At 49.5% G+C, this 13703-nt stretch overlaps 1 protein-coding gene across 1 annotated transcript; it reads right to left on the bottom strand.

Annotated features, from left to right (window-relative positions):
• Positions 1 to 214: 214 nt before the first annotated feature.
• LOC141041848 (probable LRR receptor-like serine/threonine-protein kinase At4g31250) lies at positions 215 to 11207 on the bottom strand. The gene is made up of 2 exons (XM_073509359.1): positions 8844 to 11207; positions 215 to 1803 (listed from the first exon to the last, which is right to left on the bottom strand). Exons 1-2 carry the CDS (start codon positions 8944 to 8946, stop codon positions 1256 to 1258), a joined length of 651 nt encoding a protein of 216 aa, XP_073365460.1. The 5' UTR covers positions 8947 to 11207; the 3' UTR covers positions 215 to 1255.
• Between the last annotated feature and the right edge of the window lie 2496 nt (positions 11208 to 13703).

Raw genomic sequence — 13703 nt, 5'->3', positions numbered from 1 at the left:
TAAATTAATGACATTGGTATTACTCTTAACAATAAAGAAAAAAATTGCACACAACATTGGAATGAAATTGCACCTTTTATAATATGCAGTGAATACACATACAACAATGCAAATTTAGCAGTCTAGTATAATTTACACAAATATTGTATAGTACTTTCATGCATTCATACACATAATAATAGAAAAATGTATTTAATTAGCCAAACAATTAGCATTGTTATTACCCTTAAGAATAAAGAAAATAAAAAACAAAATATTTCACACAGTTAGCACAAAGTGCAATTTTTATAATATGTAGAATAAATATATAAGAGTGAAGTTTCCGTACTCTAATGTAATTTGTACATGCATACATTTACACACACTCAACATCCAGAAATACACGTAAAGAAAAAAAACTCAACTGAAAAATAGGAAAATAAAAGCGTACATGTGCAAAAAAATAAAAGCAAACCCATGGGAAAAAGCATGCACACACCAAAATCCAGCCCAAGAACGAAATTGACTGACCCAAAATAGGAGTAAGTCGAATCCAAACAGTCCAGCCCAGTATGATAGAAAAAAGAAAAGCTACAAAAATCTAAAAGCACACTCCAACGGTCAGAAAATCGACTGACCACAAAACTAAAATTCAGCTGACTGAAATCTAGCTAAAGTGTACAAAGAACATAAGCATGCATGCATGGGATCTCCCGTGCATGGGAGTCTCTTTTCTGGCAAAGCAATAGCCAAAACAAACATTTGAGAACAGATTGAAATCATGGAAAGGAAAACAACCATCTAAAACTGGCATTATTGTAACTATGTGGCTTAAATAGGCCAAATGTTGAAGAAATAAAGTAAAATATTGGCTTTTGAAAATACAAGATATGACGCTGTATACAAAAAACGGGCGTGCAAGGAAAAGTTGAGTTTGTTAGCACTTGAGTAGAAACAAAGGCAAGCCGACCAGACCCTCGACATCGGACGTGCATTCCAAAAAAATACGACTAAGATATGAACGTTAAGAAGATAGAAAAGAAACTTCAAATAATAACAAACAATTAGAGAGAACCATACATGGAAGGAAACTATCTCTTGGAGAGCTAATCATGACCAATCTAAAATTAAGAGATCGGAGGTCATATATTTCTATAAATAATGCAGCAAATAAGTCATATGAATCCATGAATAAAACATGTATAAATCGTTATGAAATGACAATTTATCATACCGCAACAAACACATCATAAAAATTACATCAGATGAATCACAATCATACACGACTTTGCGTCTTCCTTGATTTGCTTTCCTCAGAGGGACAGACGGGGAACACAGGCTGGCCGCACATGCCAGGGGCGTTGCCGGCGAAGCTGTCGCGCCGAAAGTGTCCGGTGCTCTTGGGGATAGGTCTGGTGAGGTTGTTGTTGGACACATTGAAGCTCTCGAACCTGGCGAGGTCGAAATCAGGAATGGTGCCTTGGAAGTGGTTGTCGTTGGCATTGAACCTTATGAGGCCGTGAAGGTGGCTGAGTCCGGCGGGGATCTCGCCGGAGAAGTCGTTCCTGGAGACGTCGAGCGCGTGGAGCTTCCCGAGGTTGCCGAGGGAGCTCGGCAGGGCGCCGGAGAGCCAATTGCGGCTGACGTAGAGGTGGGTGAGTTCCGAGCAGGCCGAGACGCCCGCCGGGAGGCCGCCGCGCAGCGTGTTGTTCTGCAGGCTCACCACGCGGAGCGCCGGCGCGGCGCAGAGCAGCTCCGCGTCGATGGTGCCGTCGAGGCCGAGGGACTGGAGATCGATAACCTTGATCAGGCCGGCGTCACTCGTGTTAGACTGTATATATATACGTAGACTTGTTTATACATAGACTTGTATATACACCTTGTATATTGTACCTTTTACGATGTCTTCCGCTGCCGCCGCCGCTATCGCCGCCGCCGCCGCCGCTATCGCCGCCGCCGTCGCCGCGCCGACCTCTGTCGCCGCTCCCACCGCCGCGGTGCCGGCCCTTGCTCATGTGTCACTGTTCCTTGCCTCGCGGCCTCTTGCAATGGCCTACCGTGCGCCTGTGTCGCCCGCATCCCCGATCGGATCGGGTGTCCCAGGCGATCGTGCTGCCTCGTCGAGGGCTGCGGTGCCCTCTGGCGCTGATCCTTCTGTGGGCGGCGTCTCTGCGCCGGTCCATGGTGGGCCGCCGCCATCGTCGTCCTAGCTGGCGCCGCACTACGGTGCACCGCCCCCACAGCAACCCTACGGTGCCCCGCCGCCACCCTACGGCGCCCCGCCGCCTCACCTCTACGGTGCGCCTCCGTCGCACCACTACGGTGCGCCGCCGCCGTCACCCCACTCGGCGCCCCCGACGAACCCCTACCCGGCGTCGCCCCAACCCTACCCGGCGCCCCCGCTCCAACCCTGCCCGGCGCCACCAGGGGCTGTGGCTGCCTCGCAATATGGGGCTCCGGTCGCGGCATCCTACGGCGCCTTGGTGGCTGGTTCCCCTGGATCCTAACCACCCTACTCAGTGCCTGCTGCGCATCCCGGGGCGGCCTCGTCGTGAAGGAAATATGCCCTAGAGGCAGTAATAAAGTTATTATTTATTCCCTTATATCATGATAAATGTTTATTATTCATGCTAGAATTGTATTAACCGGAAACATAATACTTGTGTGAATACATAGACAAACAGAGTGTCACTAGTATGCCTCTACTTGACTAGCTCATTGATCAAAGATGGTTATGTTTCCTAGCCATAGACATGAGTTGTCATTTGATTAACGGGATCACATCATTAGGAGAATGATGTGATTGACATGACCGATTCCGTTAGCTTAGCACTCGATCGTTTAGTATGTTGCTATTGCTTTCTTCATGACTTATACATGTTCCTATGACTATGAGATTATGCAACTCCCGTTTACCGGAGGAACACTTTGTGTGCTATCAAACGTCACAACGTAACTGGGTGATTATAAAGGTGCTCTACAGGTGTCTCCAAAGGTACTTGTTGGGTTGGCGTATTTTGAGATCAGGATTTGTCACTCCAATTGTCGGAGAGGTATCTCTGGGCCCTCTCGGTAATACACATCACTTAAGCCTTGCAAGCATTGCAACTAATGAGTAAAGAGACTTGCCGGTAACGAGATTGAACTAGGTATTGAGATACCGATGATCGGATCTCGGGCAAGTAACATACCGATGACAAAGCGAACAACGTATGTTGTTATGCGGTTTGACCGATAAAGATCTTCGTAGAATATGTAGGAGCCAATATGGGCATCCAGGTCCCGCTATTGGTTATTGACAAGAGAGGTGTCTCGATCATGTCTACATAGTTCTCAAACCCGTAGGGTCCGCACGCTTAACGTTCGTTGATGATATAGTACTATGAGTTATGTATGTTGGTGACCGAATGTTGTTCGGAGTTTTGGATGAGATCACGGATATGACGAGGAACTCCGGAATGGTCCGGAAGTAAAGATTGATATGTGGATAGTAGTGTTTGATCTACGGAAAGGTTCCGGAATCCATCGGAAGGGGTTCCGGATGTTTCCTGAAATGTTTGGGCACGAGAACACTTTATCTGGGCCAAAGGGGAAAGCCCACGAGGTTTTTGAAAAGCGCAAAAGGAAGTTTGCCGGAGTCCAGGGGCCAGACCCAGACGCCGGGAACCCTGGCGTCTGGCCCTGGAGTTCGAGAAGGACTCTTGCCTTTTGGGTGAAACCGACTTTGTGGAGGCTTTTACTCCAAGTTTTGACCCCAAGGCTCAACATATAAATAGAGGGGTAGGGCTAGCACCCAAGACACATCAAGAAACACCAAGCCGTGTGCCGGCAACCCCGTCCCCTCTAGTTTATCCTCCGTCATAGTTTCCGTAGTGCTTAGGCGAAGCCCTGCGGAGATTGTTCTTTATCAACACCGTCACCACGCCATCGTGCTGCCGGAACTCATCTACTACTTCGCCTCTCTTGCTGGATCGAGAAGGCAGGGACGTCATCGAGCTGAACGTGTGCAGAACTCGGAGGTGCCGTGCGTTTGTACTTGGATCGGTCGGATCGTGAAGACGTACGACTACATCAACCGCGTTGATAAACGCTTTCGCTTAAGGATCTTCAAGGGTATGAAGATATACTCCCCCTCTCGTTGCTATGCATCACCATGATCTTGCGTGTGAGTAGGAATTTTTTTGAAATTACTACATTCCCCAACACGTCGATGGGTCTTTATGCACCGCCACACGCTCACGCTGATCCGTGCGCGGTGCCGTCGCCATTTTACTTCTCGCATCTGCTTCCAGTCAAGCTCGCGCCGGACAACTACTTGTCCTGGCGTGCCCAGGTGCTGCCTCTTCTGCGGAGCCGCTATCTGGAGTGCTACATTGACGGATCCATCCCGTGTCCGCCCCCTCAGCACCCGGCATATCACACATGGGTGGCCCAGGATCAGGCCATCCTCTCCGCCATCCAGTCCTCGCTCACCCCGAGCGTCTCGTCGCTGGTCATCTTCGCCGCTACGTCTCGGGAGGCGTGGGCGGCGCTTCACACCAGTTTCGCCTCTCAGTCTCAGGCGCGTGCCCACTCTATACGCACCGAGCTGGGTGAGACTAAGCTTGGTGACCTCAGCATCACGGACTACTTCAACAAGATGCGGGGTCTCGCCGACACGTTGGCCTCAATTGGCCAGTCACTGCAGGATGAGGAGTTCACCACTTTCGTGCTTAACGGGCTTGATGATGATTATGACAACCTTGTTGAGAATGTCCATGGACGTGATGATCCGCTCCCACCTCATGAGCTCTATGCACGACTCCTTGGTCGTGAACAACGCATTAAGGCGCGCCGCGCCTCTCCCGGTTTCGCCTCCGCCAATGCCGCGACTCGTGGCAAACCCCAGCGGGCATCATCTTCAGGTGGCAGACCGGCGCCGTCTACACAACCGGCCCCGCGGGGCAATGCTCCGACCATCACGGGCGGTAACCGGCCGGTGGCGTGCTGTTCTTCTTGCGGTGCTCCGCAGGCCTGCCAGCTGTGTGGCATTGAGCGCCACCTTGCCTCTCGCTGTCATCGTCGCTACAAGCAAGACTTTCTGGGCCTCGGCAACAATGGCAAAGGGAATGACAAGCAGGCCGCCACCGCGGTGACGAGTCACGATCATGGCCGCACTCCGTCTTACTCTATTGACCCTACATGGTACATGGACACGGGAGCTACGAACCACCTCACCAACGACATGGGCAAGCTCTCCACTCAGGAGCCATATCGTGGCCATGATCAGGTGCACACAGCCAATGGAGCAGGTATGCGCATCTCTCATGTTGGTCAGGCATCACTTCTTGCACACAATTCCCGAAAACTGCATCTTTCTAATGTTCTTCGTATTCCCACTGCTTCGCGTAGTTTGTTGTCTGTTCCACAACTTACTCGTGATAATAATGTCCTTACTGAGTTTCACCCTTTTCGTTTCTTTATCAAGGATCGGGACACGAGGGTCGTTCTGCTTAGCGGTCGTCTTCGCGGTGGCTTGTACGCACTTGACACGCCAACCGCACCTCCTATGCAGTTTTCTCCTCAGGCGTTCAGCGGTGTTCGTGTGTCATCTACACATTGGCATGCGCGCCTTGGTCATCCTGCTGCTCCTATAGTTCGTCATGTGTTGCATCGCCATGAACTACCAGTTGTGTCCAATAAAACTGCTGAAACAATTTGTGATGCCTGTCAGCAGGGCAAGAGTCACCAACTTCCGTTTTCAGAGTCTAGTCGTGTTGTGAAACATCCTCTTGAGCTTGTGTTTTCTGATGTATGGGGCCATGCTCAAACATCCGTTAGTGGCCATAAGTATTATGTCAGTTTCATTGATGCTTATAGTCGGTTTACTTGGCTTTATCTTATTAAGCGAAAATCTAATGTGTTCGATGTCTTTATTCAGTTTCAAGCACATGTTGAGTGTCTCCTTATGCAGAAACTTATTCATGTTCAATCCGACTGGGGGGGTGAATATCACAACCTCAATACCTTTTTTAACAAGCTTGGGATTTCGCATCGTGTATCTTGTCCTCATACACATCAGCAGAATGGAACCGCTGAACGTAAGCATCGTCATCTTATAGAAACTGGCCTTACCTTGCTAGCTCATGCCTCCGTGCCATTTCGGTTTTGGAGTGATGCTTTCTCCACCGCGTGTTTCTTGATAAACAGGCTACCCTCACGACTTCTGCATATGAAAACTCCTCTTGAACTCTTGCTCAATGAAATCCCAGATTACACTTTTCTAAAAGTGTTTGGGTGTGCATGTTGGCCTCATTTGCATCCATACAACAAACGTAAGTTAGAGTTACGGTCTAAAAAATGTGTTTTTCTTGGGTATAGTTCCCTTCACAAAGGGTACAAATGCCTACACGTTCCCACCAATCGCGTCTACATCTCTCATGATGTTGTTTTTGATGAGAATGTGTTTCCTTTTCATGCACTTCCGACTAACTCTGCAACTCCTATGCCACCTGTTCACTCGACCGTACCTTTGCCTGACCAATTTGTGGATGTTGCAAATGCTCCTGTGTTGCTCCCTAATCATGCTGCAGGTATTGGACGTGGTGCTCAGCTCGAGCTACTTGATGAACAGGTGCCGGATGCTACTCCGTCTCGAGACGTGCCTCTGGAGCGCGACGAGGATCCACTGCATGGGGCATGCATAATGGGCGCCACGGCCCCGCGGGTGCCGCCCTCGCCCGGGTCTGTGGCAACCGCCCCGCGGGCGACGCCCTCACCCGCCTAGGTGGAATCCGCCCCGCGGGGGACGCCCTCACCCGCCTCGGTGGAATCCTCCCCGCGGGGGACGCCCTCACCCGCCCCGCGGGCGTCGCTCCTCCCGGCCTAGTGGTTGGGCCCTCGGCTACCTCGCCCGGCCCGGCAGCCACCTCGCCCGCGCCAGATGGGCCGGCTTGGTCTGCCTCGACGCCACCGGTCTCCCCGCGAGCTGGTTCGCCGGCTTCCTCGTCTCTGGTGCCGTCGCCTGAGCTGAGCTCGGTCTCGCCAGCACAGCCGGCTGCTGCTGTTCTCCGACCTCGCACCCGCAGCCAGAACGGGGTTTTTCAGCCAAAGCAGCGCACTGATGGGACTGTCGCATGGCTCGCTGCCTGCATGGCACACATTACCGCTGATCCCACTGCCGAGCCTCGTCATTTTCAGGTTGCACTGGCTATTCCTCATTGGCGTGCAGCAATGGAACAGGAGTTTCAGGCTCTGCTTCAGAATAACACTTGGCGCCTTGTTCCCCCACAGTCTGGTGTTAACATTATTGATTCCAAGTGGGTTTTTAAAGTCAAGCGACATGCTGATAGTTCTATTGAGCGCTACAAGGCGCGGCTCGTTGCCAAGGGTTTCAAACAGAGGTATGGTCTTGATTATGAAGACACGTTCAGTCCAGTTATCAAGCCCACTACCATTCGCTTGAAGTTGTCTTTGGCTGTTACTCGAGGATGGTTCCTTCGTCAGCTTGATGTGCAGAATGCTTTCTTGCATGGAGTCTTGGAGGAGGAGGTTTATATGCGTCAGCCGCCAGGGTTTGTGGATCCGGACCGTCCTCACCATCTCCGTCGTCTGGTTAAGGCGCTCTATGGGCTCAAGCAGGCTCCCCGTGCATGGCATGCACGCCTCGGCTCTGTTCTCCTTGGGTTTAATCCCTCCACTGCTGACACGTCCCTGTTTCTTCTTCAGCGTCCTGAGGTTACGATGTATTTGCTGGTTTATGTTGATGATATCATCCTCATCAGTTCCTCAGATGCTGTTGCAGATCGTCTTGTGGCTGCCTTGAGTGGTGATTTTGCTGTCAAGGATCTAGGTGCTCTGCACTTCTTTCTTGGTCTGGAGGTTTCACGCTCTTCTGTTGGGCTCACTCTTACTCAGAAGAAGTACTCTCTGGACTTGTTGCGTCGTGCTGGAATGCTGAAGTGTAAACCTGCCAGCACCCCGATGTCGGCCACTGATCGGTTGTCTGCTCTTGATGGAGATCCTCTCTCATCTGATGATGCTACCGAGTACCGCAGTCTTGTTGGTGGTCTCCAGTATCTTACTATCACCAGACCAGATGTTTCTTATGCAGTCAACCGTGTCTGTCAATTTCTCCATGCACCCAGGACATCTCATTGGTCAGCCGTGAAGCGGATTCTTCGTTATGTCTGCTTCACTTCTTCTCATGGCTTGCTTCTGCAGCCTGCGCCATCTTGTGAGATCTCAGATTTTTCTGATGCAGACTGGGCTGGTAGTCCTGATGACCGGCGATCCACAGAGGGGTATGCAGTGTTTCTTGGCTCTAACCTGATTGTCTGGAATGCTCGCAAGCAGGCTACAGTGTCTCGCAGCAGTACGGAAGCTGAGTACAAAGCAGTGACTGATGTGACGGCTGAGATCATTTGGGTTCAGTCCTTGTTGAGAGAGTTGAGAGTCTCTTCAGCTCATCCTCCGGTACTTTGGTGTGATAACATTTGTCCTACATATTTGTCATCTAATCCGGTGTTTCATGCTCGGACGAAACACATTGAGGTTGACTATCACTTCGTTCGAGAACGTGTTGCACATAAGCTACTTAGCATCAAGTTCATCTCATCAAAGGATCAACTTGCCGATATCTTCACGAAGCCTCTTCCACAACCACAGTTTGTAGGCTACAGGCGCAATCTTAACTTAGTTTGTACTTCAGGCCACAGTTAAGATTAAGAGAGGGTGTTAGACTGTATATGTATACGTGGACTTCTTTATACATAGACTTGTATATACACCTTGTATATTATACCCTTTGGTACTTATATATAATGAGATAGCCGCACCCCCTATAAGGTGTCGAGCAGTTCTCAAATCATATATTTTACAACTCGCGCCGTTTTCGAAGCACCTGACGGTCTCTCCCCACTTCGAGGCGCTGCCGTCGTGGCCGCCGCTGCCGTCGCACGGGTCGGTCGACGCGTCCCAGCCGAGCATGCACAACTCACTGAACCCCGGTGTGCTGAACTGAGAGCTCTGATTTTACTGACGTGAACTAAGGAGCCCGGGATATGGCTGCATGCATGGCGCTGGATGGCACTCACGAGTCACGGCCTCACGGGTCGTCGCAATTGCATGTGGACAAAGACGGCGAAGATTTCAAAGTCCGGTGTGCGTTTGGCGCGGTGTTCTGGCCATGGCAACAAGGTGGAGGGGCCAGATGCCGGCCGGGAGGAAGGAGGGAGGGGCGTCATCCGCGTCTTCCGGCCGGCCGGGGCGATGGCACGAAATGGTAGATTCCAACACGCCTCACGAGTCGCGCCTCGATCATGGATCCAGTCATCCAGCCACCGGGGAATCTCTTCGTTTGATAAACTGAACAGAGATCTCATCTGACGTAGTACAAATTTCATAATTTGGAAGGCATATTGGTTGCGTCCGTGTTGTTTGATTGATCGGCCGATTCGTCGGTGACTATGTGGAATCAACCAAACGATTACTGGCGGTTGTCGCTCCCTTCTTCGTGCACTACACTTCAACATTTTTTAAGACATACTTCCAATCTATTCATGATCATTAATTACAATATAGAGAACACCGGAGTTAATAAAAATTACAACCATGTCCATGGACCACCTAGCGACAAGTGCAACTTAATAAATTTGTGCAATGATGTTTGTTCACTCTGTGTACGACTTATGAGGCTGGTGCTAGGCGCCAACTGGCTGTAGCCAACTAGAAGACAGCCTCCTCGTCAGCCCTTGGACGTGCTCAAATCACAGCCATCAGATCGTACGCCGGCAGCCCGCCCATGACTCGCTCGTCGCCTCGCTGTGAGCGTCTTCTCGCAGAGGACAACACCGATGTGTCCCCTCGGCTGCCAGAACACCATCGGTCGTCATAGCACCTCCCTCACAACCTACAGCACTGTATCACCACACTGTCTGAGCATCACAAAACAGTTTACAGCATGGGGGCATCCGTAAGCAACATCGGCTCGTAGCACACGCAACATCCATATATAGCAGCACCGCTCTAGCGTCGCAGCACGTTTGCAGCATGGGGTCATCCCTAAGAAACATCGGCTCGGAACATACGCAACATCCATAGTAGCACCGCCGGCATATCGCAAGACGGCTGCAGCACGGCTCGCAGCACCGCCGCCCACAGCACCTTCACAAAACCGCCTGTAGGGGAACGTGTTACACACACACACACACAAAAACGCTAAACAATCACATCCAGAAAAAAAGACTACTTGTGTGCTTTTTTTGTTGTTGGTTTAATAACTAGAAAAAAAATGACTACTTGTGTGCTTTTTCTGCTGCTAGTTTAATGACTAGAACAAAACAGTGAAGTGAACCAAACTTAGTAACTAATCCGATGCTAAAATTCCAAAGAACAGCAATGAGATTTGGAAACACTATGCACGATCCATGAGAAGAAGAAATGGAGAATTTGCCTAGTGGAGGGTAGGGGTCATCGCGAGGGACTCTCTGGTAACTCGTTGCCTTTTTCTTCCCTTTCTTTCCAGCTGCCTTCCAACTATCGGCTGGCTCTATAGTTGCAGGTAATCTGTGTGCTGTTCCCTGCGTGTTTATGGATAGCTGCTGAATATCGACACACACAGCTACTTTTTTTCCTCACAGAAAATAAGTTAGTACTACTTATTTTCCCTAATCACATAAACAGTCAAAAGGAAACTAAGTTGGTTTGATAAAACAAATCTGAGTGTGTGTGGATGTTAACAGTCAGCTGGTTTGAGTGTGTGTGGATGTTAACATGTCATTATGCACAGTGAACTGCCACATTCACATATTTTGCACTGCTAGTCTGATACTAATACAGAACCATACTAATTTTAGAAAAAGTGACAAAGAAACCATATTGGGAATCAGCTGGCAAAAAGTTAGATTTTATGATGTTGATGTTTTGTAAAGCCAGAAAGCCACATGTCATTGTTAATGACAAGGACCCTATGCACAACTAACCAGGCTTTGTGGATTATTTCTCCTCTTTTATAATCTTTGCGACCGCACGGAGCTAATTTTCTCCATTCATGGAACATGACACATGAACATCAGTATGCATTGATTTATGAAAGAGACAACCTAGCATGGGCAGCAAGAGCCACTCAGGCTAGCCAAGGAGACTGCCCATGAAACCACACCCCAAGGCCAATTAAGCCTTGAGGGAGGAACAAGACACATGCAAGTCATCCTTGGCTATCAGAGATAAGGCTTCTGTAGCCATCTAAGGCTTGCTCTCTGCTAATGCATCACCACTACTGAACTTTGGTCTCTTCTATTCTTGGTTTGCAGTATTTCTTCCATCCAACATCTATTTATATATGCATGTCCTAGAGAACAAGATCTAATCGTTGTGTTTGCTGCATGTAGGCCTCTACCAGAGTATCTTATCATTGCCCCCTTTTGGCTAGCAGAATATATTCTAGATGTCAACTTATATGGAATGTCAAATATCACGATATACAACTTTATGTTGCATTTTGAATTATTTGATTTTTCCTTGGGATTTGTGAGATGTAAGCATTTTGACTCCTCTGAAAGCGATTCTTGATATGATGCTCAAATCTTCTTAAAGCTAGCCAGCATGATCAATCCCATATCATTGCTCACCCGCAAAAAGAAAATCCCATATCATTAATAAAGGACACGGAAAGTTGAGTTGCGTATCTGATTTACAACATTATCACTATAATGACCAAACAGAGGGAACACACTACTGTTTACACAGCACAACATTGAGCGATAATTTCGTCTTTAGATACTTTGAACGTATTTTAATCTAACAAACCAAGCTACTCTGTTGACAGTATAAAATGTAGTAACCCTTCTATTAAATAAATATGCATTATGCTCACTTATGTTGTTTTCCACCGCCGCCGGATGTGTTGCCATGCGGCACAGCATGGCTCTCGGCAAGTAGTGTATTTGCCGAGTGTTGCCTTTTTGCCGAGGTCTACTCTCGGCAATATCCTATGTTTGCCGAGATGCGCCTGTTGCCGACAGGCCCTCTCGGCGTCTCTTAGTTTGCCGAGAGCCTGTGGTTTAGCTCTCGGCGAAGAATCTGGAACCCGGCGTATAGGAGAATTCCAGTAGTGAATATGCCTATGAAATTCAGGTTAAAAGCAAAAGCATTAGCATCGTGAGGGCAGCAGACACCATGTAGTATTTATATCCACCAAGGAAAGAGTGTTGTCTCAAGTCACCAGATTGACCCGAAAAAATGGATCGCCCACGCGTTGCCCACCACGTGGGCGACACAGCCGCCGCCACCGTGGCCCCACTCTCGGCCCCCCTCCGCCTCTTCTCTCCCACGTCCTCGCCGGCCGGAACCACATGGGCAAAGTCCAAGCGGTGGTTGGTGGTGGCGGGTCCTCGCGCTGTCGGGTCGACTCCTGGGCTCCGGCTGTGCTCTTCGACAGGCTGGCTTAGCACCGAAGGTGCAGAACATGGAGGTAGATCAATGTGGCTCTGGCGGTGTGGATCGACACCAGGCTGATCGGCGCGGCTTCGACGGTGCATATCGATGCAAGGCAGATCAACGTGTCCTTCGACATGGGTCAGCCTTCAAGCGTGCCGACGGTAGGGATCTTTGCACTCCTGCTAGCCCTATCCAGACGATGGTTCTCCCATCCCCCCTATGGTGCTCGTTTTGGTGGTGCCAACTGCCACAGGCGCCATGGTTGTAGGCTCCGGTGATCCGGTTTGGGTCAGCGTGTGTCTGATGGATCTGTCCTCGCTTTGGCCGTAGTCGAGATCTCTGAAGGTGGCGATCCGGTGCACACAATGCTAGATGAAGGTTCGTCGAGCAGATCTGGGTGAAAACCCTGCTCTCGGCTAGTTGCCAAGGCCGGTGATGGCGGCATTCTTCTGCCTCTACAGCATGCGCATGTGGTGACCACTGAGGGTGCCCTGGACCGGTGTGTGCCCTAGGCCCGACAATGAGGGTTGGTTGGGGCCTCCGGCTTTAGATGTTGGGCTTTGGTGTGAGATCTGCGTATGCAGCTCAGACAATCTGCACCCTTTCATCAAGCTGATAGGAGCAGCGACATATGTTGTTCAGATAGTGCCTTCAGACTTATTGATGTATTACCTTGCAAGGTCTTGGTGAATAATTAATAAAATGACTGCATACATTGTCCTGATGCAGAGGCCGGGGGTCATCCTCCTTTTTGAAGAAAAAAATGTGGACAAGCTCGAAGCTATTTCCAGTTCTATCATAGATGAACAGATGCTCCAGAACATAATTTTTTAGAAGCCATACATGGATCACATGATTTTTAAGTGAATTTCAGGCGATACTCGTGTTTTATCGCAACTTTAACTGTAAAGATCTATCATAAAACTAAGCTTCTAAGAGGCGTGTGTGAAGTTCTTACTAGGTTTTGGTTGTATGCCTCCTCACAAAAGCAAGAGTTTTCACCTTTTCAGCTCACAAAAGCCGGCGGTTTTGGTTGCTAGCTAACTTTCCCGGTGAAGTAACCATCAAGCTTCGTGCACTTTTTGTTTCTTTTTTTTTGCAGGGAAAGCTTCGTGCACTCGTGTCTCGCTAATTGTCTAGCTTGTGTCAGCCAGCGGCCGCCACGTACGTGATCGTTTCGACGGAAAGTTTTCGTAGAGCCGACATACAAGTCGGGCCTGTGGCCAACACTCTCTTGCATGTGGCTCTGATGGTTCTCTTTAGCCACTTTACATGGCAGTGTCCTCAATTTTGAACTTGTACTATTG

This window comes from Aegilops tauschii, chromosome 2, assembly GCF_002575655.3.
Source record: "Aegilops tauschii subsp. strangulata cultivar AL8/78 chromosome 2, Aet v6.0, whole genome shotgun sequence".
NCBI classification, from domain to species: domain Eukaryota; kingdom Viridiplantae; phylum Streptophyta; class Magnoliopsida; order Poales; family Poaceae; genus Aegilops; species Aegilops tauschii.
The sequence above is the reverse complement of the archived record's forward strand: the minus strand, read 5'-3'. Positions and strand labels throughout refer to the sequence as shown.

Excerpts from the sequence above, each read along its gene's own strand:
- LOC141041848 (XM_073509359.1), bottom strand. The coding sequence starts at position 8,946 with ATGCTCGGCTGGGACGCGTCGACCGACCCGTGCGACGGCAGCGGCGGC. Across the intron at positions 1,804-8,843 it reads CAGGTGCTTCGAAAACGGCG|CGAGTGACGCCGGCCTGATC; the intron begins CGAGTTGTAAAA and ends TACAGTCTAACA.